At 46.4% G+C, this 25,652-nt stretch overlaps 1 protein-coding gene across 2 annotated transcripts in view; it reads right to left on the bottom strand.

Annotated features, from left to right (window-relative positions):
• The window catches only part of TMEM150A (transmembrane protein 150A), a 53,831-nt gene that overhangs the window by 8,780 nt on the left and 19,399 nt on the right, over positions 1-25,652 (bottom strand). For both annotated transcript variants that reach the window (XM_078666878.1, XM_078666877.1), the window contains 4 exons: positions 25,131-25,217; positions 24,966-25,033; positions 21,230-21,357; positions 7,283-7,460 (listed from right to left, as the gene is read on the bottom strand). In XM_078666878.1, the coding sequence (XP_078523004.1) occupies positions 7,283-7,460; positions 21,230-21,357; positions 24,966-25,033; positions 25,131-25,217 (461 nt within the window). The remainder of the gene's footprint in view (positions 1-7,282; positions 7,461-21,229; positions 21,358-24,965; positions 25,034-25,130; positions 25,218-25,652) is intronic.

The raw sequence follows: 25,652 nt of genomic DNA, 5'->3' as shown, positions 1-25,652 counted from the left end.
TTAGTGCTACGGACTACTATAACAAACTTTGCTTTTTGAGACTAAAAAAACATCTTTGCATTTAGCCATTATGTTTTTTTCCATTGGCAATAGCCTGACAGTTCCTACAACAAACTTTTACAAAACCCATGACAACACAAAACGAATAGTTTCTTACCTGTCGGTGTAGTTTTGCAGCTTGAAGATCTTTCTGGATTCACTATGCTGTGCATATTCCGCAATCTGGTGGTTGGGTCCGGAATCGTAGTCTTTTTTTCTCTTTTTTTTGTGTGTCGTAGCCCAGGTGGGCGTCGACGTCCCACCATTTGGTGTACCTTCGGTGACGTCGGCGTGCGTCCGGCGGAAGCTACCACCCTTGGGCGCCATCTTCGGATTCTTTTTTCTGTCTGTTTTCCTTTTTTGTCTTTGTAGTGAATCCATGGCTATGTTTGTTAATCGTTTTTTCAACGTAATTCTTTTCACGTATCTTTTCACGTATCTTGTAAGCTTCAACTTGCTTTCTTTTCTATGTGTTTCCACCTTCTTCTCCAGCCTCATCTTTCTGGCCGAGGCGGGTGGGTTCGCTAGTGAATCCAGAAAGATCTTCAAGCTGCAAAACTACACCGACAGGTAAGAAACTATTCGTTTTGCAGCGTGAATCTTTCTGGATTCACTATGCTGTGCATAGATTTTGTAGTGGTTTTCGTTACTTTTGTGGCGGTTGGGTGGAAGATGAGCGTTGGTTGATGAATATATGTTGAAGCACCTTTTGTCCTACTTGTGCTTCTTTGTTCATTTGTACATCCACGCAATAGTGCTTAGTGAACGTGTGCACTGAAGCCCATGTTGCCGCCAGGCATATGTCCTGAATTGGTGTGTTGGCCAGAAAGGCAATTGTTGCTCCTTTATTTCTGGTGGAGTGGGCCTGTGCCCCTCCTGTTAGCTCCTGGCCGGCTTGTTTGTGGCAGAATTGTATTGTCTGTGCGATCCATCGAGCTATGGTGTCTTTAGTCACTGGTCTGCCCATGTAACTGTTTGCGAAGGATACAAAGAACTGTTTTGTTTTCCTGTGTTCCTTCGTCCTTTCAATGTAGTGCATCACAGCCCTTCTTGCATCTAGGGTGTGGAGCGACCTCTCAGCGCTTGTAGTGGGGTTTTGGAAGAAGCTAGGGATTTGAATACTCTGATTCATGTGGAACCTTGACACCACCTTTGGCATGAAGTGTGGGTCTGTTCTCATCACGACCCTGTCACTGTGTATCTGGATGTAGGGTTCGTGCAGTGTGAGTGCCTGCAGTTTGCTCACCCTTCGTAGCGAGGTGATTGCTACCAGAAAGGCCGTCTTCATCGTTAGCATTTGCAGTGATGCTTTGTGGATGGGTTCGAAAGGTGCTTTCATGAGCTCCGTCAGTACCACATTTAGGTTCCAGGCCGGTGGCGGCATTCTCTTTGGTTGCGCTATTCTTTTAGCCCTCTCCAAGAATCTTTTTATGACTTGGGATGTAAAGAAGCTTCTCCCTGTTTCTCCTCTTGTGTATGCCACAATCACTGCCAGGTGCACCCTCAGCGAGGATAAGCTTAGCTTAGTATTAATTAGGTGCGTGAGGTACCTTAGCACTGTGGATTCCCTGGTCAGTTTTCTGTGGAGTTTTTTCTTGCAACACCATTGAGTGAATCTTTTCCATTTCTCGCCATAGCACTTGCGTGTGCTGGGCCTTCTTGCCTCTCGCAGCACCCGCAGGGTGCTCTCCGGTAGTTTTAGGTGTGCGAACTCAAAGTCCTCAGGAGCCAGGCTGAGAGGTTGAGGCTCTCCGGCTCTGGGTGTAGAACTTCTCTGTTTTCCATGGAGAGTAGGTCTCTTCTTTTTGAGAACTTGTGTGGGGGGGGGGGGGGCTGCGCCATCTCCATTATCTGAGAGTACCAGGTCTGTCTGGCCCATTGTGGTACCACCAGGATGAGCGTCATGTTGCTCGTCATGCATTTGTTGAGAACCCTGGGGATCAGTGGTATCGGGGGAAAAGCGTAGGCAAATGTTTTTGACCAGCTTATCCATAGGGCATTCCCCTGTGATAGTGCCTCTGGTTGCCTGGATGCAAAGTATTGGCATTTTGCATTCCGGCGTGTTGCAAACAGGTCTATTGTTGGTGTGCCCCATCTCCTGAATAGTCTCTCTGTTTCCTGGATATTGAGTTCCCACTCGTGGGACGCTGAATTCTGCCTGCTGAGCCAATCCGCTTCTACATTGTCCTTCCCTGGCAGGTGTATGGCTAGCAAGTCTATTTTTAGTGGTATAGCACATTTCCAGATTTCCTGTGCCAAGCTTGACAGAGGGAATGATTGAGTTCCCCCCTGTTTGTTTATGTAAAACATCGTTGTGGTGTTGTCTGTTTGTATTAGCACCTTCTGGTTGTACAGGTGTTTCTGAAAAGCCTTGTGGGTTAGCAACACTGTTTTCAATTCCAGGTAATTGATGTGTCTGACTGCATCTGTAGGGCTCCACAGACCTCACTTTGAGCCTGTTCATGTGTGTGCCCCATCCTTTCTGGGATGCGTCTGTGGTGATGGTCACTGTTGGGTCCGGTGGGGTTAGAGGTTTCCCTACTGTTATTCTTTCCTTGGTCCACCACCTTATTTCTTCCTGCACCCTGTGCGTTACAACCACTAGATCCTCCCAACTTCCTGTAGCTTGCGACCATTGCTGTTGCAGCCACTCTTGGAGTGGTCTCATTTGTAGGCGTACATTGGGGACCAGGTGTATGCATGACTCCATCATCGCCAAGATCTTGCTCACAGTCCTCACTGTCAGAGCTCGCCCCTTCTGGTAGTGACGTTTCTCCCTCAGTAGGCTGAGTGTTCTCTTTTCGCTGGGTAACACCCTGCATTGGACGGTGTCGATCTGAGCTCCCAGGAAGATTTTCACTTGCTCTGGTTCCATCGAGCATTTTCCCCAGTGTATGGAGAATCCCAGGCTTGCTAGCATTCTTGTCACCTGTTCTGCATGATCTTTGCATGTCCTGTAAGAGCTTGCCTTTACGAGCCAGTCGTCGAGGTAGGGGTACACGTGTATCCCCTTTCTTCTAAGATGTGCGGCCACCGCCGCAAGGCATTTGGTGAATAACCTTGGTGCGGACTTTAGGCCGAATGCCAGGGTCGTGAATTGGTAGTGATCCTTGTTCACTGTGAATCTTAGCATGTGCTTGTGCTGCCTGTTCATGGGGATGTGCAGGTACGAGTCTATGGTGGACAAGAAGTCCCCGGCCTTTATCTGTGGGATGACCTCTTGTAGGGACGTCATTTTGAATTTCTGAGTTTTTACGTATTTGTTTAGGAACCGTAGGTCCAGGATGGGTCTTAGACTTTCGTCCACTTTTGGCACCAGGAAGTAGTTTGAGTACACTCCCTTGTTCCGTTCTTTGAATGGAACCCGTTCGATGGCCGCTTTGAGGAGGAGTTCTTGAGCTTCCTCTTGCAATAATCGCAGCTCTCTTCCCGAGTGCTCTCTTTTCTTTGGCTTTCTGTTTGGTGGTCTCTTTTCCAACTCTATGCAGTATCTGAACTGCATAATGTTGAGTATCCACTTGTCTGTTGTTATTTCTCTCCACTCCTGGAGAAAAAATCTCAATCTTCCTCCTACTGGCGTCACATGTTCCTTTGTGTCTTGTCCGTGTAGCCCTCTCCTCTTTGTTTTCTCGTGCTCCTCCCCCGGAGGGTTCGAGTGGGAGAGCACCTTTTTCCGTGTGAAGTCACTTAGAGGGGGGTTGTTCACCGCCTCTCCTTCTCTGGCCCGTCCATTTCCTCTTGATCGAAAGGACTGGCCCCTGCTCTGGTAGTTCCAGCTTTGCCTCTGCTGGCCCTGGTGACCTTGGTTGTCACTCTGTTGCCCCTGGTGGAAACTCTGGTGTGAATCTCCTCGCTGACTTCCACCTCTGCCGTTTGGCCTCCGTGTAGGAGTGCCCCTCCTCATCCCCCTGAATTGCAGGGCCCCCATGAACCTTGCTGTCTCGTTGTCCTTCTTCAGTTGGGTGAGCTTCTCATCAACTGGGGCTCCGAACAGTGTTTCACCGGGTTCTGAACCTCAGCCTTGAAGCCTGAGATCCTGAGCCAGGCTTGCCTTCTCTCTGTGATGCCTATAGCCATCAGTCTGCTGGATGTTTCTGCCCCATCCAAGGCTGTCTTCAGGCACGAGTTAGCGATACTTTTCCCCTCTTCCACAAGGTGTGATGCCCTCTCACTGTATTTTTCCGGGAGGTGCTTGAGCAATTGGCCCATCTCATCCCAATGCTGGTATTGATGTCTATTCAGGAGGGCGTTGGAGTTCGCCATCCGCCAGTGCGTTGCGGTGTTCCTCTCTATTTTCCTGCCAGTTAGATCCATCCTCCTGCTTTCCTTATCAGGTGGAGGTCCAGATGCTGTTGGGACGTTTGCCCTTTTTCTGGCCGTTGCAGCGATTATTGAATCTGCTGTGACGGATCCCTTAATGTAAGCTGGGTCCTGGGAGGAGAATTTGTATTTCTTCTCCGTCCTCGGAGTTACTGATCTGCATGTAGCCGGGTCCTTGAAGGCTTCCTTCCCCTGGTCTGTGATACTCTTTAGCATGGGCAAGAACTGGCTTCTTGTCAGTATGGGGAGCAATGTCTCCAGCAGGAAATCTGCTTTTGGCTTCTCCTCTTCCAGCTTAACTCCATAAGCTGCTGCCACCTTCCTGACCACCTCATTGTATGCCCCAATGTTATCCGGTGGCGAAGGCCTCGAGGGGTATGTTTCCACAGCCTCCTCCGGGTTTTCGGCCTCGATGTCCTGCCATTCCTGGTCTTGGGCCGTCGAGGAACCTGAGCCGTAGCTTAACTGCTGCTCCCCGTAATCCCCTTTTGTGTAGTAGAGGTCTTCTTCCTCTTCGTGCTCCGGGGGATCCGGAGTTTTCGGCGTCTCTTCGACGTCGAACTCCTCGAGCTCCTTTACCTCAGCGACGGTCGGTGCCGGCTTCGAGGGGATCCTGTAACTTCTCATCTTTTCATCGAAGTCCTTCTTTCTCTGAAGGATGTTCTCCATTTCGGCCTCGAGCCTTCTTTTCTTTCTCTGCATCTCTGCGGCCTGCTCGTCGTCAAGCGTTTCGGCTGCTCTTTTCGGCGGCGTCGTCGGCGTCGAAACTTTCTTCGGCTCCTTTTCCTACGAAGTCGAAGACCCTTTTTCGGGGGCTTGCTTCGATGACCTTTGCTTTTCGCTGGTCTTCGGCCTCCGGGAGTCCTTCTCGAAGGATCCGCTGGGCTCTTTTTCGGAGGATGCAGCTTTGGTCGTCGAAGTTTTCGGCACCGGTGCTCCTTTCGAGGCTCTGGGCTCTGACTTTCGAGAGTCTGCCTCTGGCTTTCGAGACCCTGTGGGTGTTTTCGGGGTCGTAGACTCTCTTACCTTGTCAGGCGTTTTCTTATCGGTCTCTGCGACCGTGAAGTTATCTGGACCTTCGGCGATGTTGTCCTTGTCGTCGGTGGAGAGGCCCAGTTCATAAAGCGTCGGGGCCTGGCCCTTGCCCTGCATCGTGTGGTGAGCTGTCCTCTGTCTCTCTCGAACTCGGAGTGTCTTCGGCTTGAAGACGGAGCAGGCGTTGCAGTCTCTGCTCTCGTGGTCAATTGGCAGGCAGAGGTTGCAGACCGGGTGCTGGTCCTTCTGCGCGAACTTGTGGTGGCGGTTTTTGCAGAATTTAAAGGGTGTCTTGTACATCCCTGCGCTCAGGGGGCCCCCTGTGTGCGCATTCCTCCAAGGGCGTTGAAGATCTCGAAGTTCTTTCCTTTCTTCATCGTCTTTTCTCTGATGGTCCTCTTCTCCCGATCTTCTCAGGTCTTTACCGTTGAAGAGTTGCTGTATTTCCTCCTTTTCTCCTCCAAAACTTCTGGAGCTTCACGCAACGATCCAGACCCAACGGCGGAAAAAAGAATCTGAAGATGGCGCCCAAGGGTGGTAGCTTCCGCCGGAAGCACGCCGACGTCACCGAAGGTACACCAAATGGTGGGACGTCGACGCCCACCTGGGCTATGACACACAAAAAAAAAAAAAAAAAAAAAAAGGACTACGATTCCGGACTCAACCACCAGATTGCGGAATATGCACAGCATAGTGAATCCAGAAAGATTCACGCTGCAAAACAAGCCTTGACAGAAAAAAGCCAAAGGCTGGAAGTCAACTCCAGGTCTAATGACTTCGCCAAACACTGAATTAAAAAGAAAAATACTGGGCACTTTCTTGTACCGACTATAGCTATAACATCACTATGGCATGTTCAAACTGTAGAGCCATTTCTGGTCCCGATTCCCTGTGTGAAACACAATTAAGAATGCCTTATTCTAATCCTTGGAGGGACAAACAATCTTACAATTAATGTGTAGATACATTATCTCCCCCGCCCCAAAAAAAAGAAAATATTTAGATATCGACTTCAGTAAACAGAGTGGATGTGCAAAGCAGATGCATGGTGTGCCCAATTATGAACAAGACCCTAGCCCAGGCTCTTGAAATGCCTGTGGAATCCTTAACTCAAGACATATCAGGTGAGAAAATGGAGAAGCGTGGCTCAGTGGTTAGAGGCGGCAGACCCGGAAGCTGAGATCAGCCGTGGACCAGGGTTTGATTCCCCGCCTCGGCGGGTCTCGGGCTCAAAAATTCCACGGACTCGACAATTCTCGCTCCGGTGCCTACTCGACTCACGGGGTCACACTCTGCGACTCTGGGCAATAGCTTGCTTAATCTCCACTACGGCCCCTCGCGGCGGGATGCCTGGCTTTCACCTTGTGAATACCCTGCCGGGGTATCTCACAGGGGAATACCAGGACGGGTTCCCTAAGCAAGCGCCTTGAGACCCCTGGGTGATTAGTGCGCTATATAAATCGAAATACATTTACATTTACATTTACATTTACCTCTGCCTCTGCACCTAACACATTTATTGCTGTGTGGGCACAGAGAGTTCACTGTTCTGGTGATCACAGGGTGTTATGTTGATCAACATATGATGCGAAAACTATGCACTGAAACACTCTTCTCAAACTTCCATGTACACATAATAGAAATACCTGTCTCCGAGTGTATTTGCAGTAATCGTGAAATAAATAACTATGACTTAAGTACTTTAACTCTGTCCTGTGTTGAACACACAAATCGTCTACACCAGCAAGCCTTGCAGACCAGACTCAAGATGGCACAGCAAAGTTAGCAATGGCAGTACATGATTTAGCATCTTTTATTGCTCTCTGCAGTACTGCACACAAACATCCCGTCCAATGCCCAAGGACTAATGCCAAGCATAAAAGGATACTCAGTACGAGTGAGATTAAGGCCACTGCGGTGAGGGAGACCCTGAGGTGCGCCATCCAGTAGTCGAGGGCTGCTGCTGCAAGGTGGTACGTCAGAACACACTGCAGGCACACGAACACAAGTCCAGCAGGGAAGGCCACGCCTGCTCCCACATAATGCAGCGTCTTGGCATAGTCCACCTGCAGAGCAAGAAAGCAGATTGGTGAGTAACATAAGACAAGCGTGGTCCATATTCATCTGTTACTGACCGGTAAAGGGGGGGGGGGGGGGGGGGAACAACAGTGTCGTGGAAACAACTGTTATGCAAGTGTTTCTGAAATAGTCTCTTTCTTTATAATCCTATCTAAATCCTCAAATCCAGGAAGCAGACAAGTGCCATCTTGTGGAGATCCCTCAGTCACTGTCAGTAGTCGGGGGTCACCTCAGACCTGCATGTGGCAGATGATTTGGTGTAGAATGGCTTATAATAGCACCAGGCGACACGACAGGTCTTCACCTTGCTGCTGCCATCTGTGGACTCAAAGACTGCCCTAAGCTTACCCAAAAATACACCAATCAAGCTCTGTAGAGTGCAGTTCTACCTTTACTTTTGAGCCTAATTTAAGGCTATTAAATCACTACAGGGCGTCCAATACAATAGGGAAAACAAAACGATGCATTTACCACTACCACAAGCCAAGGTAAGTTACAATGAATTTAAGAGTGAGTGGGTGGGTGGGAGTGGGTAGTGTTTTGGGGTAGTATTGGATAGGATGCATTTTGGGGCACCAAAAGGTTTTCAGGTTTCATTGATAGGTAGTGTTTAGGTGTAGTAATGTTTTCTTAGGGTTCAGGGGTGGAAATGTAAATGTATAGGAGTAGGAGTTTTTCGGGTTCAGGGATAGGTAGTGTATAAGGGTGACATGGGTTTTATAGGATTACGGGATGGTTAATAAAGAGGGGGAGAAAGTGTTTTTTTAGGGTTCAGTGTCAGCTGGTTTTCTTTACAATGAGGAACGTTTCAACACATTATATTTACAGCACATGTAGTATTTTAGAGCATTAAGCAGGTTGGAATAGGTCGAATTTTGTGGTGTCAAGAGGTTTTTAGGGTTCAGGAATGGATAGTGTATACGGGTAGAAATTTGTTTTTGGGTCCAGAGATTGGTAGTGCCGAGTGGTATTAAATATTCTTTTCTGTTAGGAGAAAGATATGAAGGAGAGAAGGGGGGGGGAGCGAGAGGGAATGAGAGAGAGAGAGGGGGGAGAGCAAGAGGGAGAGGGAAAGAGAGAACACATATATATTCTCACAAAAACTCCTCCCAAGGTTACAGAAGTAGTACGAAGCCGTGTGTGGTTTTTTTGCTTCTTTTATTCAGCCACCAGTCTGTTAATATATATGTGTGTGTAAGCAAATATGTATGTAGGTACGTATTATATAATATTTGTGGTTTGCATTATAATGGTAAATGTCATCATGGTGAATTAGAATGCATGATAGGTGTTGTTATTGTTATGCATGCGTGGTAGATGTGATGCGTGGTGTTCAAGTTCATTGTTGTAAAGAAATGGTTACTTACTTCTGGGAGTTGTTTTGCAGCCTGCAGAATTGTCTGGATTCACATACTGTACATTATTCCAGCATCTAGTGGTTGGGTCTGGAATTTTCCTCTTTATGTTTTTTCTCTTACGTGTCGTCTACCACCACTTGCTGGCACATCGTACCCTCCTAACATCTGTCCTGCATCCAAGAAGCCCTTCTAAATGTCATCTTCAGATTCCTATTTCCACTTTCATACTTTTTTTCTCCATGTCTTTTGATCTTTTCTGTGTACTGTGTGAAAAGTAGGCCCTACATAGTTTGAGTGTCAAGCACATCATTTCCAGGGAGGATGGAGGGTCGCATGTGAATCCAGAAAATTCTTTAAGTGCAAACCTACACCTACAGGTCCGTAACAATTTTGTTTTACAGCATGAACCTTTCCTAGATTTATACGCTGTGAATTGTTGCTAAGCACTGATTTGGTAGAGGTTTCTCCTCTCTTCAAAGGAGTTGTATTCGCAGACCGGTGCTTTAATACTTTGTCCCACCTGTGCCCCTCTGTTGGCTATAATGTTCCCATAATAGTTGTTTGTGAAGGTATGAATGGTCGATCAAGCTGCTGCCATATATATGGTCGCTAATGCAAACTGTAAGAAAGTGAATTATTAGTTGCGGAGGATGGAAGTCCACCACAACTCAAAGTCACATACCAGTTAGGTCCAGTCAAACGTTTCAGTATTTTAAACCCGAGCTCAGTCTCTAGGTATGGCATAGAGCAGACAGGCTTAACTTAAAGAAAATGTATAAAATATTTAGAAGTATCAAAACAGTTACAAAGTCAAAGAGAACAGAATAAAAATCCCACTACAATTGATTTAAAAACATTTTTAAAATGGGGAAAATATAATAAGCACCATGACATAAAAATGACAAAGAATCCAATAAGGGGAACCAGGGATAGGAATTTTTAAAGTTTAAAATAGAGATAGCACAAAGCACCAATGATAGTCTACGGGAAGCAGCAGGTCAGGACCAAGGTGCGATATTAAACCGAACACGAAAGAATACTGGTCGGATACACTAAGTAAATTGGTCCAGGTAAAAGTCTGGAAGTCAAAAAGTTTCAGAAATTTTTCAAATCCCACTTCCAGAGAAATCCTCCACGTTTGGGCCACCCTGCAAGTGTAGCCGCCGCTGTGGAACCGAAGGCCATGTACCTGAAGCATGCTGGTCCCGCTGGAGCTTGGTGATTTAATGGTGGACATGTTCTAGATCCCCAACACAGAAAGGGATTGTGTTGTTATTTCAGAGGGGGAGGGGCCTTTGAGCGGGACAAAGCTGAAATACAATTAGATGCTTTGGAAGTTCTAATTGGACACTGTCTCTTCAAGGTCCCACTAATGCTCTGGAGGAAATGTTATTGAAACGTTTCCAAGCTTTCTTCTGGTGCCTAAACTACCACTGGAGTACATTTATTAGTCCTGCTGGACCATAGGAGGTCAGACAAAGGCCAACATCAGGACCCACTACTGGTCAGCTGGGCACTTCAGGGAAAAGGCCTCTTGCAGCTTGTTATTTCTTCATAGCAACACAGAAAGCCAACTGATCCTTGGAGTCCACTTCTTTGACCTAGGTACACGTGGAGGGAGGGGCAGCCCTTCAGTTTCCCTTCCAGATCTCAAACAGTAGGTGCAGTCCTTCTGTTCTGGTGCAGGTCCAGAGATTGCCTCAGCATGGTGCCTAGGATAGCACATTTGTACCTGGCACCAGCTAGTGGGTGGTGGTGGTTCCTGGGCCGTACCTTACCAATGGGGTAGACTTTCTCAGGGTTTAACCCAACCCACTTTTTAAGCAGTTGCATTTTGCCCACACGGACCCTCACTCTCCAAATTCAAGATGGAGAAATCTTTTCTCCTTTGTGCAAAGCCTGTGTTCCCACCCAGAGGTATAGCCAGGCAAAAGAGCAGCTCCCTCCACTCTGGTCACTCAAAACCAGTATGGTGTTAGCTTTCCTACCACTGGGTTTGGTGCCAGTCTGACTAGTGGGACAATTTTGGAGATTTACAGGTGTCACCCAACATATGCTTGTGACAGGTCAGGTCCCTCTGAAGTTTGTGACGTTCCAAAGTCCACCATAACTGGTCTTCCTACAATGGGAAGAAACCACCTTTCCATGCCCAGACCATTGTCTCTGCTCTGGGTCCAGTTTTCACACCTCATTCAGGCAACTTTATAGGTTGGGCAGTGGATGGAGAACTAATGCAAATTAGCATTCAGAAGCTTCAGGCAGGGTAAAGGTAACTTCCTAAAACTCAAATTTCCAACATATTTAATACAAATTTGCTTTCACCATTAGATTGGGTTTTTATTAAATATAAAAAGAAGTCTTTTAATGGAGTCTGTAGTTGTCACTAGTCACAAGCTATAGATCAGTGCTCCCTAGACTTTTTAGAACTACAACCCACTTTTAAGAAAGACAAACTTTTGCGACCCACCTATCTTTATTGGTCATGAGGCAGGTGATTTTTAGGTTTCGCCCTGGCCGTAGCACTGGGCAGCAGTGCTCGCGCAGGGCGAAATCTAATGTTATCTCAGTATTGGGGACTTGAAACCGCCCCTTCTTCCATTGGCTAGCTCCATGAATGGAGGCTAGCCATTGGAAGACATCCTTGTCAATTACTCTTTGCCCGTCACGACGCGATTCGGGGGCGTTTCTGGGTCTTTTTTTAAGTCCCGCCCTCTCCTCTTCCCATTGGCTGGAATTTTACCTTCCAGCCAATGGGAAGGGGAGAGCACGAAAAACACGCCCCCGAATCCCTACAGGGCGCGCTGTGCTTTCAGTCGACAACACGTTTTATTTCTGTGCAATGCCACGGACTTAGCCCAGGCACTCAGCTTTGCTGTCTCCCTCTTGCCCTCCCATGGTATCACTTCTCACCACGGTGTTCCATTGTTGATATAACCCTCGCTCTGGCCTTCCTTTTAAACAACAAAATATTCTCTCTGCCCCCCACTCTCATTACTGCCTTCGCAGTACACCCTCCCTCTGCTTGGGGTCGTGCCCCTTCTGCTCTCACTTTGTTTATTGCCCCTCCTTGTCCATGCTCGGCTCTGTCCCGATCCCCCACGCACTCCCATCCCACCCCCGTCCATTCATTCCCCTGTCCTCGCCCTCCCTCTCTCCCTTGGCCTTGCCCTCTCTCCACAGGCCTCTGCTGCCTCCCTCTTCACATGCCTCTGCTGTCTCCTCCCCCAGGCCCTCCGCCGCCTCCTCCCTGTCACTTCCTGTTTCCTCGGGACCGGCCGGCTCTTGCGTACAGCGTCTCCGCCGAGTGTCCTGTTTACCTCCGCCAGCTGCCCCTGCTTCCTGGCCGGCCGCGGCGGCTACGCGAGCCCGCGGCTTCACCGTTCCGAGCAGGCCTCACTGATGGATTTCACATAGCGCCAGCCCGGCCGCCCCGCCATGGCTTCAACGACCCCTGCCCCGGTGGGTCTGTGCTGCTGTCGCCGCCGGGCCTGGTGCCCCCTACCCCCGCCGCCCCCGGCCCTCCGCTGCCGGCGGACGTGGCCTCGGCCTCCAGCTTCCACCTCTTCCGGCTGCGGCACTTCCACCTGGGGCTGGCGCTGCGGCCCGAGAGCCGGGAGCTGGCCGGGGTGCTGTAGTTGGAGCTGAGCACCCTGCAGGCCTCTCCGGGCGCCCTGGTGCTGGACACCCACCCGGCCCACCAACAGTAATTGCCCCTTACCTGCATCATCCATGAGAAATTGCACGAGAAATTGCACCTCACCTGCTCCTCCCAGCAGCAATTGCTTCTCTTCTAGCGCCTCTTGCCCCTCATCTACCCCTTCCAGCAGCTGTGGGCTCTCCTCTGAAAACTACAGCTCATCTCGTATCAAGTATTGCCCCACATCTGCTCCCCCCAGTTCCACTTGCCACTCACCTGGCTCCTCCAGCAACTCCTGCCCCTCATCTTCCAATGTTTGCCCTTCACCTGGTCCTTCTTGCCCATCGCCTGCCCCATTCAGTGCCACCTCTTTCTCATCTGCCCCTCTGCCAGTTTGTCCCCCTTCTGGCACTTCCAATCCTTCTGATTCTTCCTCTCCTTCCTCACTTCTCTCCCCTGATTCCACCCCACTTTCATTCCCCTCCACCGCTTCTACCCCACTCTCTGCCCCATTCATAGACTGCGGCCCCCTGTCTCCCGCTGCTTCTGACCCTACTTTGGACAATTTCAGTGCCATGTCATCTAGCAACTCCTACTACCCTGCAGCCAACAGCACCCCTCCTTCTGCCTCGGACTGGCTGGGTGAGCCCACAAATGCCTCCTTGCACTCCACCTCTTTGTGTCCTCTACCCTTCAGGGTGGATGCCTTCACCGATTACGGCTCAGCGCTCATCATCTCAGTACCAGCCGTCTTGCAGCCACACGAACCTTTCCAGGTCATCATCCAGTACACCGCCTGTGATGGTTCTGCGGTGAGTATTGGGTCTAATTCTTGGGTAACATTGCCCTAGTATCTCTAGCTTAGTCAGTTAACATAAGCTGATGCCCGGTGGAGCTACCCGATAGCTAAAGAGGAGATGGGCTGTGGACTTCCTCCTCGGCCGTCACCTACCCAGCTGGACTTTGGACACTCTCCTCAGTACGTGGCACATCTCCAGGCTCCCCTTGCTGGTGCTCGCTGCTCGTACACGCTGCGTCTGGCACCTTTCTCAATCCCCTTCAGTGCTCATCACATGCACAGTGCCTGGCACCCCTATTGCCCATTCCCTGTGTCTCGCTAGGCCAACCGTTCCTGTGCCCCTCTGCTTGTACACACCGTGCCTTTGCACCCTACTGTCCCTCTCCGTGCATGCCTACTGTGCCTAGCACCTCTCGCTTTCCATCCCTCTTTATACACTGCTCTAGCACCCGCTTTCCAACCCACCTCCCAGTGTACCTCTGCAAACACATACTGAGCATGGCACCGCTCTTGGTCCCCTCTGGTACCCCTCCTTATGCACACACTGTGCATGACACCTCTCGTTTTAACTGGTGCTACCATCGCACCAGTATTACATCCCATAATGTTTTAGTAAGTTACTAACCATTTAGCTGGAGCGGGACACTTAACCATAGTATGGTACCCAGATAAATGTCAATATAATTTGAATATTGAATGCAGGTTAGTAAATAACTTACATTTTTTGTCTGTCTCAACCTTCACTATGAATTGGTCTTGCTCGAAGTGATTTTATACTGTGTACTGGTCTAATAAATATGGTTAATCTTACACTTTCTGTGTGAGTATTTTTTTTAATTGCCTGATAATAGTTGAATAATTAACATTGGTGTCTGAAGTCTTTGTGCGTTGCGAAAGCTTGCAAGGCTCATTTAGATTTGCACTGGCTAAATATCGGCCTTACTTTTTTATAAAGGCTTTGGGCCACATCCAACGATTGTAATCTTTGCCGAGGCAGACATGTGCTTTCTGCATCCACCCACCTCGGATTTGGACTACTGGTCTCGAAGTGCTCTGTAAACCCTCCATTCCCGATGGTTTCAGTCAGTTTGTACCACTGCATCGGTAAAAAAAAAATCGATTGCTTCTGTGTGAGCTTGCCAGATTTCTCACTTTGCTGTGTCTTGCGGTGTTAGTTGCTGGACTGTTTATCTATTAAGTTTGATGATTTCGGTACATGTACAGCAGGAAAAATGCCACTAACTTAGGTTATTTACCAAATTGGATTCACTTTCCTGAAACCTTTACCAAGCCATCGTAGAGATCAGTTGAACCCCTTTCTAGGCAAAGATAGGAAATGGCTTGAGTATTTACAAGATACCCCTACTACAATACTGCTTTTTCGGAGACTGATATTTTCGTAGTTAATTAATGTTTTTGGGTGACAAGCGCATCGTGCTTTGTATGGGGAAATGTAGCGCCTCGACTGAGCTCAGCTTTATTTTTCTTTGCTCCTCAGATTTAGCCGCACTACCCGCGGCTAACTGCAGATCACACAAGTATTGAATACAGCGGCAGGTTTGAATCCTCCAACCCCATTCGGATCCACCCATATTACCTACAGGAGTAACTACATTTCTCAGTCCAAATATTTTGCCCTGGGGCTGACAAAATAAAATGTACTGAATTTCTGGAGACTAATGTTAAGGTCGCCCAGGCATGCCACTGGAGGTATTTTCAGGTTGCTTGGAACTAAGCGGGTAAGGCGCTTGCTGTGTATCGAACAGGTCGAGAAGATTAAGCTATTGGCAATGTAAATGACAATGCCATTTATTTATCTGTTTTCAAAACCAACACATAAATACAAATGTTGTCATTTACAATGCCAATAGCTCTAACTTTTCCAAAGGTGAAACCGTTGCATTTTAAATGCTTGTTTTTAATGCAACTAAACCATTGCGTTGCAGTGCACTCTCATGAACAGGTAGCACATTTTCTATTGAAGTGGCTATTATATTTGCACAGACATATATAACCTATACTTACCACTAATGATATTGTCTGGAAATCGGGTTTCAGTGAATAATTATCATATGTGCATCGCCAAGAAAAGTGTCTTGATTTGTTTGATCGTATTAAAATTGTTGCTTCCATCACACTTCAGAATTACAAACATAGTACTTCATTTTTGCTTTCCAAACTGCTGAATGTGTACAGTTCATTTACAGGTATTTACATTTTGTGTTACAAAAAATGACATCCAACAGCCTTCCCGTTCACACTCCCTGTACCCCAGCAAGATTGTCACATAATTCACTATACTTTTCTTTCACTGACTGCAAAGTGAGAGAAGTTTGTAAACACCAATCTACATGTTAAAAAATAAGCAACAAATTGTCAGAGACATAGCCTGACATTTGACCTCCATTTCAGAAGCACTGCAAATGTTAATTATCAAGAGGGGGGTGGATCACTTGTCCGGGTTCAGCAGGACAAGTGATCCACTCCCCTCTTGATAATTAATGTTAACACAAGGAAACTGGATGGATCAAAGTATTTCCTTCTCCTTATATTGATCATGAAAAGCACTGCAAATGTGACAAGTTAAAAAGAGTTTAAAGGCATCCTTATTTATTACTCGAACTTTCAACACCCACCAAAATCGGCTTCCGATGACCCACAGTTTGGGACATGCTGTTATCGATTAAAGTATATAATACATAATTTGACTTTTCCTATGTGCCAACTACAGCCTGACCAGTGACAATGTCATTTTGGGCCTTGCCCATTTTTAAATATTGTGCATTCTGCCTTGTGGGTGGAAAGGTGTGTTGAGGGGTGCCATTTATTATTTGCAATCAGGTTTTTCTCTCTGTCAAGAGGGTGCTTTTGACAGGTCTGTGCTGTAGAGTTCAAGCCGCTGCTGTCAGGCTACTGAGTGTAGTCCTGAAGCCATGTTTTCACTGCCACCATACTGTATGGCAAAATCGGTGGTGGTGACCACAGGTGGCATTTAACTTTCCATGCCAGGGGTGTATTTCCGTACCATCGTGTCAATGTTTTAGGGAGTCTGAGCATACGCATGGGGCCTGGGCAGCAGTGTCCCAGTGAAGAGTGAAAACACCAGCAACATCAGTTCAAAAACATGAAGGTGACCAGGCATAAAAGGGCTTTTTCTCACAGAAACATTCTCTAAAAATGCGAGGGTTGACCCCTTATTCCTTGTGGAATGGGCACTAGGTTTCTCTTCTAGCTGTAACTCAGCTTTTGAGTAGAATGTCTGGACTGCCAGTACTATCCATCATGCGATGGTTCCCTTAGCCACTTAGGCCCTCCTGCTTGCTGGTGCAAAGGAAACAAAGAACTGACTTACTTTCCTGATTTGTTTAGGTCTTTCCAGGCAGTACATGACTGCCCTACAAACATCTAGTTTGCGGAGGGCTCTTTCCGCATGCCTCTCTAAGTGTTAGAAGAATCTTGGCAGCTTTATGGTTTAACATACAAGTGTGAGAAGACCTTGAGAAGGAACTGAGGGTTTATTCACATGATCACACTGTGTGAATTTACAATTAAGGTTCCTGTGTCGTGAGCACTTACAGCCCACAGACCCAGTGATTGCTATTTAGATACTATTTCTAGTGTTAAAAATGTTAGTCCTGCTTTATGATTTGGCTAGAAGGGTTTCTTCATTAATTATATCCATAGCAAGTCTAGATCTGCATGGATGCTGATATGGGAAGTGGTATCCTGTTTGCACCTTCTAAGAATCTCTTAGTGACTGATTTGTTGAGGATTCTACCTGTAGGTCCCCTTGTGTATGCCACTATGGCTGATAAATGGACTTCAAACGATGTGTAGGTGAGATACTCGTCTAGCAGGTACATTAGGTAACTAATGACCATAGTGCCATGCTGTCCAGGAGGCTTCCCTTGTTGCACCAGGAGGTTGCATCTCTTCCAGTTTGCAGCACAGCATTTTCTGGTGCTGGATCTTCTGCCTTGCATGAGGACATTCATTGTTCTCCGTTGCAGTCCAAGAACACCGAATTCTAAGTTCCGGGTGACAGCCCTGTCCTGTCCCCTTTCCATTGACATTAGGTCCGGTGAAGCGGGCAGCTTATTTATTCCCCTGGAGAAATCTCCATCAGTTCGAGAACCATGTTTGCCTTGCCCATTATGATGCCAATAAGATTAGCGTCATGGGTGATTGCTTGCATTTGTTTATAACTAGTGGCATCAGTGATATTGGTGGAACAGTGTATGCAAAGTTTCCTAACCAGCCTCTCAATTGGGCATTTCTATGTGGGAGGCATCTGTGGTGATGGTCACGGAGGAAAATGGTTGTATGAAAGATGTAGTTTCTGCTATATTGCTCCAGATCTACCAAGCCATTTCCTTATGCACCTTCAGAGTAACAACCAATTAATCTTCCCAATTTCTCATTCATTGCCTGTGACCATTGGCTCTTTTTTCATTCTTGGATTGGCTTCCTAGCGAGCCTTGTGTGGGAGATCAATTGGATCATGAGGCCATCATGCAATCACTTTCCCAACAGTCCTCACGGTCAGATATTGCTCCTTCTTGTAATGGTGAGGTTGCTCTTTCAATGCTGGGATTCTTTAAGTTGGGGGAAATGCTGTGGCATCCCTGGAATTTTGCTTTGCTCCTTGAAATGTTGTTTCTTTCTCCGGTATTCAGTAGAACTTTTCTATGTTCAATGAAAGCCCCAGCCTGTGTAGGGTATGCAAGACCATTTTTTAAGTTCTTCTGGCATTATCTGAATGAGTATGCCGTTACCAGTTAGTCATCTAGGTGGGGGGTATACATATATCTGCTGCCTTCAGAAGTGCGCTGACATTGCAGCCAAGCCATTCGTAAATACCCTGGGTGTTGACTTTATCCCAAAGGGAAGCACATTCAACTAATAGTGTGCCTGGTTCATGACGAACCAGTGGAATTTCTTGCACATGCAGCTACGCAATCTCGAGGTCCAAGGTCTAAATAAGTCCCCCTTTCGTAGTCATGGAATGACCTCCTGACACGTCTGGGTCTTTATACATTTATGAACCAGAGATCCTGAATTCCTCTTGGTGTTTACTCAATTTTTGGAACCTCAAAAAATAGGAGTAGATTTGATTGTTCTCTCTTTGGTACTCTTTCCTTCCCTCGTTTTTTGTAGAAGTTTCTCCATCTCCTGTTGCAAGCGATTTTCCTCTTCCTGATAGGAGTTCTCTATTTTTCCTTCACATCTGGTGGTGTTCAAAAGTTCAATGCAATAGCTGTGATGGATAATTTTCAGTATTCATTTATTGTAAGGGATGACATTCCTGGAGAAAACTCCATATTTTAGAATGCACTGGTGTTTTGTGGTGGGGTTCTCCCTCAGAGTCCATTGTATGATGAGCCCGTTCCTTTTTTGGGGCTGGCCCCTTCCTCTGTCCCGGCTTTGAAAGGGCTAATGTGGTGTCGAGAATTGTCACAATGGGTTTTCTATTTGCTGTGCTCATCTGTGCACAGAATGATGTCTGTGGAGTACTAACCTAAAAATATCCTCTTCCTGTAGGCCTACTCCCTGGAGAGGCTCACATTTTATGTACTCCTAAAACTCCAGGGCTGCCATCGATTTCTTTGAGTCACTGTCCTTCAAAATTTGTTGAGAGGCATGATCCACCCCTACACCAAAAAGATGATCTCTTGTGAAGGGGGCGTTAATGACAGTCTACAGCGCTTCGTGTTTAAATACAGGGACTGGCAGCCAAGCATGTCTCTTACAGGTTGTGCTCATGCACAGCTGTCTGCTTAACGTGTCCACCGCGTTCAGGCCAGACTTGAGGCAGGTTATGGAGCTAGCCTTGCCATCCTGGATAGTGTTGATTTCCCTCTTTCTTTACTGTTTGTGGAGGTGCTGTGTCAAGGCTTAACTTGATTCAGGTGCTAAACCACATGTTCAAACCCAAAGACTCGTAAACAAGCGTGTCTAAAGGGTTGTACCCGTGCACAGCTGTCTGCTTGCTGTGTCTCTAGCATTCAGGAGATTGCCTTTCCCTCCTGCATGTTGTTATTTTCCCTCTTCCTGTACTGCTCATGGGGTGCTGTGTCAACACCTTGATTTCTTCCGACTGTCAATGTCCGTATCTATTGATGAGTGCATTGGGGTTGGCTTTCCTCATTGCAAACCAGCAACTCTCTCTACTTTGCGTCCCACCATCTCCACTCAAGCTTGCTTCTCTGGTGGCGGGCCCGCTGACGTCTTGGCATTTTTTATTCTGGTGGTGTGTGATTTAATCCACTACTACATTACTATTTATATGGACTCGTGCTTTGGATGAACGTTTATATTTTTTCTCCACCTTTGGAGTCATTGCCTTACATGAGGCTGGTTCCCTGAAATGCTTCCTACCCTGCTCTATAATATTTGGGAGCGCTGGGTGGTATTGACTCCTTTTCTGTGCTGGAAAAAGGATTCTATGAAGAAAAAAGTATTGTGACGATCCCACATTTAGTTGCACCTCTTGTTTAACTGTTGTTCTCTTTAACAGTGCAATGTACATGGTGATATCATCCAAGCATCAACGCCACCAAGAGTAGGAGTCGATGCTCACCTCCGGTGAATTGGTGTTGAGATCCTGGCAGGCTCCCTCAACACTATTGGGGCCTGGAAAAGGACCATGTTCATGCATCTGCTGCTCCTCATAAAAAAAATAATTTCTGCTATTTCTCTTGGGGTTTGGGTGTAGTCAGTAGTTGCAACTCAACCTGCACCTCTTCATGTCGCATGCTCTTCACAGGTCTTCAAGGGATTCAAAACACTTAAGGATTTGTTGTAATCCCTCCTCACTTATCTCTACGCAGTGACCCCTGGGGTTCTCTTTGTTTCAACTTCCCTTCACTCATTACGGGTTTTGGCTTTGAGGGCATCTACAGGTTCCTCGAGTCTGAAGGCTTCGCCTGGGCCCGCTGTGTTTTTTAAATGTGTTGCCGGGTAAGCCGCTCGTGTTTGCCTTTTTGAGCGGTCTTCTTCTATACTACTTCCTTCTTGGGGTAGACAACACACACTTCTACTTCGGACCCCATCCCCTAGTGCCACTATGGTTTGCTATGTGTTTTTTACATCATCTCTGGATTGAATGAGGTCCTTGAGGGGGATTTGTTACTTGTGCTGGCTCTGCATCGTGGCATAGTGTGCTAACCCCCTTTCTTTTTTGTGGTCCGGACTGTGTTCAGTTGGAACGAGGTGCACGCTTAGCAGTCTTCAGTGCTATGGCCTCTGGGCGGCCAGAGTATGCAGACATTGGAGCTATCCTTTTAATGCAATCTTATGGTGGCACTTGGGGCAGTACCTAAAGAGTGTTCTCCTTTTTCCTCCACAGTTCCAGCTTCACAGACGCACATTCTACAACTTATGCTGTTGGCAACCCTTCGTGTTCCATCTACTACTTTTTGTGATATACTGTGGATATCAGTTGTTCGTCTACGGTTGTTTCCTTGTAGCTGCATTTCCCTGTTTTCTGGTTGCGCTGATCCCTACTACCTTGATCACTTTCCACATTTTCTTTAACGATCCTTGACCGTGGACCGTATATTCTTTACCCAACAGCGAACAAACAAAACTATAGATGGTGACCACGCATAGAGACTTCCGGGGTGCACGTCTTATGTCAGAAGAGGACAAACATGAGACCATGTATTGATCGATGACACGCAAGAGGGACATTTCCAGACCCTACCACTAGACAGTGGAATAATGCATGGCATGTGAATCAAGAACTCCCGCTGCAAAACCCATTTTCTATTTATAGTACATGCAAGTTAAAGATTTTCAGGAAAAAAAACACAACAGCCTTCCATAAATATTAAAAGCAGGTTGATTGCAACTAATTTACAGTCAAAACATGTAATTACCAAAACGACCTTGTAGACCCCAATCAATTCTAAATCCCCTTCTTGAACTACTGATTTTCCCAAAATATAAACAGAATCAAACCTGAAAGTTGCCAACGATAACCAGTCCAGCAGCATTAGTACAGCCAGCGATCAAGGCAGTGGTGTTCACCCAAGACTGTTGGCTTTGTTCAATCACTTGACCATAGCGCAGAAAGCAAATTAGGACCACTGTTAAAAAGAGAGCAAAGGATTTATGCATTGTAGGGGCAGAGACATCAGGGTGGGCAAAATATAGCATATACGGTTTACATATGGAGGGGCTTACACAGGGTTAAGTCGTGGCACAAGGGAGAACACAGAAATCAGAAGTACAGTGGTTAGGTATGGGGGCACAGGTAGGGCATTAAGGATCACAGGAGTTGAGCATTTGCGATGGATATGAAGGAGGCCATGGTTTATGCATAACAGAGCATGGGAGAGGAACAGATGGTGTAGACATGGGTGAGAGGTTGGGGTTACTTGACCTCAAGTGATAGGTATAAAGCAGTGGCACATTAGATTTACGCATAGGGAGTGCAAGGGGTACACAGGAGCAGTGACTTGAGGAAGAAGAGAGGACAGACTTGAGAAGTAACATGGATAGTAATAAAAAGAAGAGGACATGGTGGCGTCTGGGCAGAAGCGTGACAAACGGTGGAAGCAGCAGGTTGGGTAGGCATTAGAAGTGAAGAAGCACAAGCTGGTAAGAAGGAGAGCACGGGTTGATTATATGGGGTTCTGGGTTACATATGAAAACTGAAGGGCTGCATGATGGGTACAATGATTAGGTACTGGAAAACAGGAAACAAAGGCACTAGGTATGAAACCGCAAGGGACAAGCAACAGGGAAGGGAAGTAAATGGGGATAGGCAAAGGGAGCAAATCAGGAAGGTCAAGAGGAACACTAGGATCAGTTGAGAGAGTGGAGTGCATTAGGTGGGGCAGCGTGGCAAGCAGAGGGACCAGATGCAAGTCAAGTGGAGGTGCCAGGAGTCAAAGGCAAAAGGAGGGGCCATGCCAAGAGGCAAAAGTAGGACTGGACGGCCAAACCAGATGAGAGGGAAGCGGAATGGCACCAGGTGGGGATTGTAGCAGAGGGGAAGAAGGGGAGTGTGGTGGAGGGTGTCAGGCAGAAGACAAACAGAGGGATCAAACAAGGAAAAGAAGAAAAAAAAAGACCATGCTTGTGGGTGGTACCGGAAGGATGTAAGGTAGAGCGCATGGCCAGGGAAATGCTGCACGGGTGGGTAAAGATAAATAGGATTGTAGGTGTAGTGAGAAATAAATAGAGGTTAGTTTGATTACAGGGCTTAGGGGTGAGTAGAGGGAAACGGAGGTTAGGAGTAAAAAGTGATTGAAAATTTTAGATAAATAAAAGAAAGACAATGTTTTGCACAGGTCACTTTCACGTTTTTTATATATTTGCACATGAAGTAGCAACTGAGAACCCATAAATAGAATTGGTTTGAGGAGTTTCCCTAGTCTAAAAACTTTTAATTTTGGCATATGGAGGCTAATGAGCGCCATGATTTGAGGTATTTATACCAAGATTGTATCAAATCAACATACCAACTACAAGCATTATGCACTGATTATTGTCGCTGTAGTACCGAATATATATATATATGTGGTTATTTATTTATTTATGTAAATATTGAATATGCATTAGCATGTACATGTATGTTTCATTGTAATAAGTCGCATATGGATATATCTATTTATTTATTTATATCTGGTGCCACATAATGTTATGCTCAGTAAGCATTGGGGCCAATACGAAAAACAGAATTTGCTGTACCAATAAGGGTTTTGCTGACTAGGATAGGAACAGTGAGATCGACCATTACTTCTTCTATGTTTATGATGTTATCTTTTGCAATTAGGCACCTGGCACTTTAAGACACAATCATGTGATGTAAAAAAAAGTAGAAAATGAAAAAAAGTGAACCATATATAAAAAAACTTAAGGTTTGAAGCGCGTCATGTGATCAAGTCCCCTGGGAGGGACGAAACGTGTAATGGCTGCCGCAGTTGTTTGGGAGCAAGAATAAACATTGCGGTTTAACAAGACTCAAGTGGTCCGTGCTCTTTGTTCACGCATTGGGAAAAGGCGCTACTGGAAAGGAGTATTTGGCGATATATATATATATATATATATATATATATATATATTCGCACGCACATACACTACATGTGTGCATACATACATATATATATATATATATATATATATATATATATATATATATATATATATATATATATATTTACCAAAGCATACATTACCATGAAAATGAGTAGTAAAGAGCCACAATGTAATAATACACGTTGTAAAGGCCAACATGTTGTACTGCGTGCATGCTAACATTGTGCATTCTACAGTGGAGAAAGCATAGAGAATGGGTGCCTGGGCTGTGCAGGGGCATATTCTAAGAGAGCACACGGAATGGAAGAGGAGCACAGTGCAAATTATTTGGAAACTTGAGTAAAACCTCAGGGAGAACACACAGCATTGTTTGAGGAAGTGGCAGCACAGTAATCAGCTTTGGTGGGAGAGGGCTGGGATGGGGTCTAGGCAGCTTATTTATGGAGAAGGCTAGCAATGTTGCTCACCACAGGCTCAGAGGGTGCTGTGGAGGGCAAAGCTCATTATTGGAGCTCATTTCTGCAGTAGGAAGGGTAACAGATGCACGTACATCTGGTTAGCGAAGAGCATAAGAAAAATTGTGGTGCCACCAGAGGGAGGAATTTGATAAAGGTGGGGCTAGGGGAGAGAAAGAGAAATCCTCCCTGTATATTTATACAAAGCCTCCAGACTCCTACATTACCCTTCGTGCCCATTAATGAGGTACTGTGTCTGCATTAATGATTGATAATGGCCAAGCAGTGCTGACACCCAGAAGGTTTCTATGGTGACTGCAGGCTTACTGTGGGCAAAAAAAGCTGCTGGGTCAGAGCAGGTGCTTTGGATCCTAATTATGGGGGTGGATTATTCAGAGAGAATTTTGTTGGCTTATGATGGAACCCATCTCGGTGCCCTCCACTCACCCCTCCCACCAAACAGCCTTTAAGTAAACAAGAAATAAAAGATATTGATAGTCCCTAGACAGTCAAGTTCAGGCAAATGAAAGACACTGGTGGATAAAAGGACATCATTGCTAGATGGGGTGTGGGAAAAGGGGGAATATTATAATCTAAATGTGGCTAACTAAAGGCCCCTACAAGCTAGGAAGGGGTCACTGCTGGGCGTTCTGGGCACGGGTCTCTGCAGGCCACTGCCAGCCAGAAAGCGCTCAATGCAGACAGCCGTCAATTGTGCAGAGTTATGCCTAGCCAAGCCTGTAGCTGTATTTCAGCCCCCAGTAGCCATTCGTTTGAAGCCCTCACTTAGTGGTTTGCACCTCGTCGTATTTAAGTATTACTCCCTTCCACTGTACCCAGTCGTACCTCTGCTTTAAACTCGGCAGTCCCATGTCATTTTGCTCCTTGATCCACCGTCATTTATTCCGTCATCTAACAATTTTCTCCCACCCGTAGGAATGTGCATGCAACATCACCTACTATCATTCGCACACCCAGCTCTCCTTACCTAAAGACAAACCCTATGTTAGCACTGTTCAATAGTACCAAGAGCTGAAATAATCAACAATGCACCAATCTAGCGCTGGACTGTACCCATATCATTAAATAATTATTAAAAATTATTACAGAAATATCCAAACATGACTGATGAAGCTAAACAAAAAACAGGGTGGAGGCAGTGACATTATAGAGGGTTTGCTTAGACAAACACTCACCCATAAAAGCACCAACATTTCCGATGAGGCTGAAAAGGCAGCTCTCCGGAGGATAGGTCCCACATTTGCTGTAAAGAATAAAGAGAGAGGTTCTTCAGCATTTAGGAACTCTCAAGAGGTCTCAGACAACAAACAACGCTGTGATACCCCATCTACCCCAATAACCTTATCAGGGGGACGTCCTGCAGGGTGCAGCAGCTTTTGGGAGAGCCGTGCTTGGACACATCGTCGGAGCAGGATTCGTTGTAGGACCTGGAAAAGAGATTGGACAGGACAATCAGAGGCATCTGTGTATGTGGTTGGGAATAAGAAAGTCACCCACCCCCAAAAAAACAAAGAAAACAAAACTGGGACGCAGCTCTACCTTAATAGGTCAGCATTCTACACCTGCATTGAGGGTACATAGATTTGTCATTGTCTGAAAATAACTTGCAGATAGTGGATATAAACTTAAACAAGCTAGTCCCCGTGTTAGGGCTTTCATGCGAGATGCTGTCCAAAGACTGCTGGAAAAAAAGATTTTTCCCCGATGCTAATACATTTCAATAACCGATTGTGCCAAAAAAGATGAATAAAGAAACCAAGCATGAAGTCGTCGTATAAACCAGAGAATCAAGGAGAGGCAGAACTTGGTGTACAATGAGCAACTTTGGAAGAAATCTTGTGACGGGTATGTGATTCAATGGC

Source organism: Lissotriton helveticus, chromosome 11 (assembly GCF_964261635.1).
Source record: "Lissotriton helveticus chromosome 11, aLisHel1.1, whole genome shotgun sequence".
In the NCBI taxonomy this organism is placed as follows: Eukaryota; Metazoa; Chordata; class Amphibia; order Caudata; family Salamandridae; genus Lissotriton; species Lissotriton helveticus.
The sequence above is the reverse complement of the archived record's forward strand: the minus strand, read 5'-3'. Positions and strand labels throughout refer to the sequence as shown.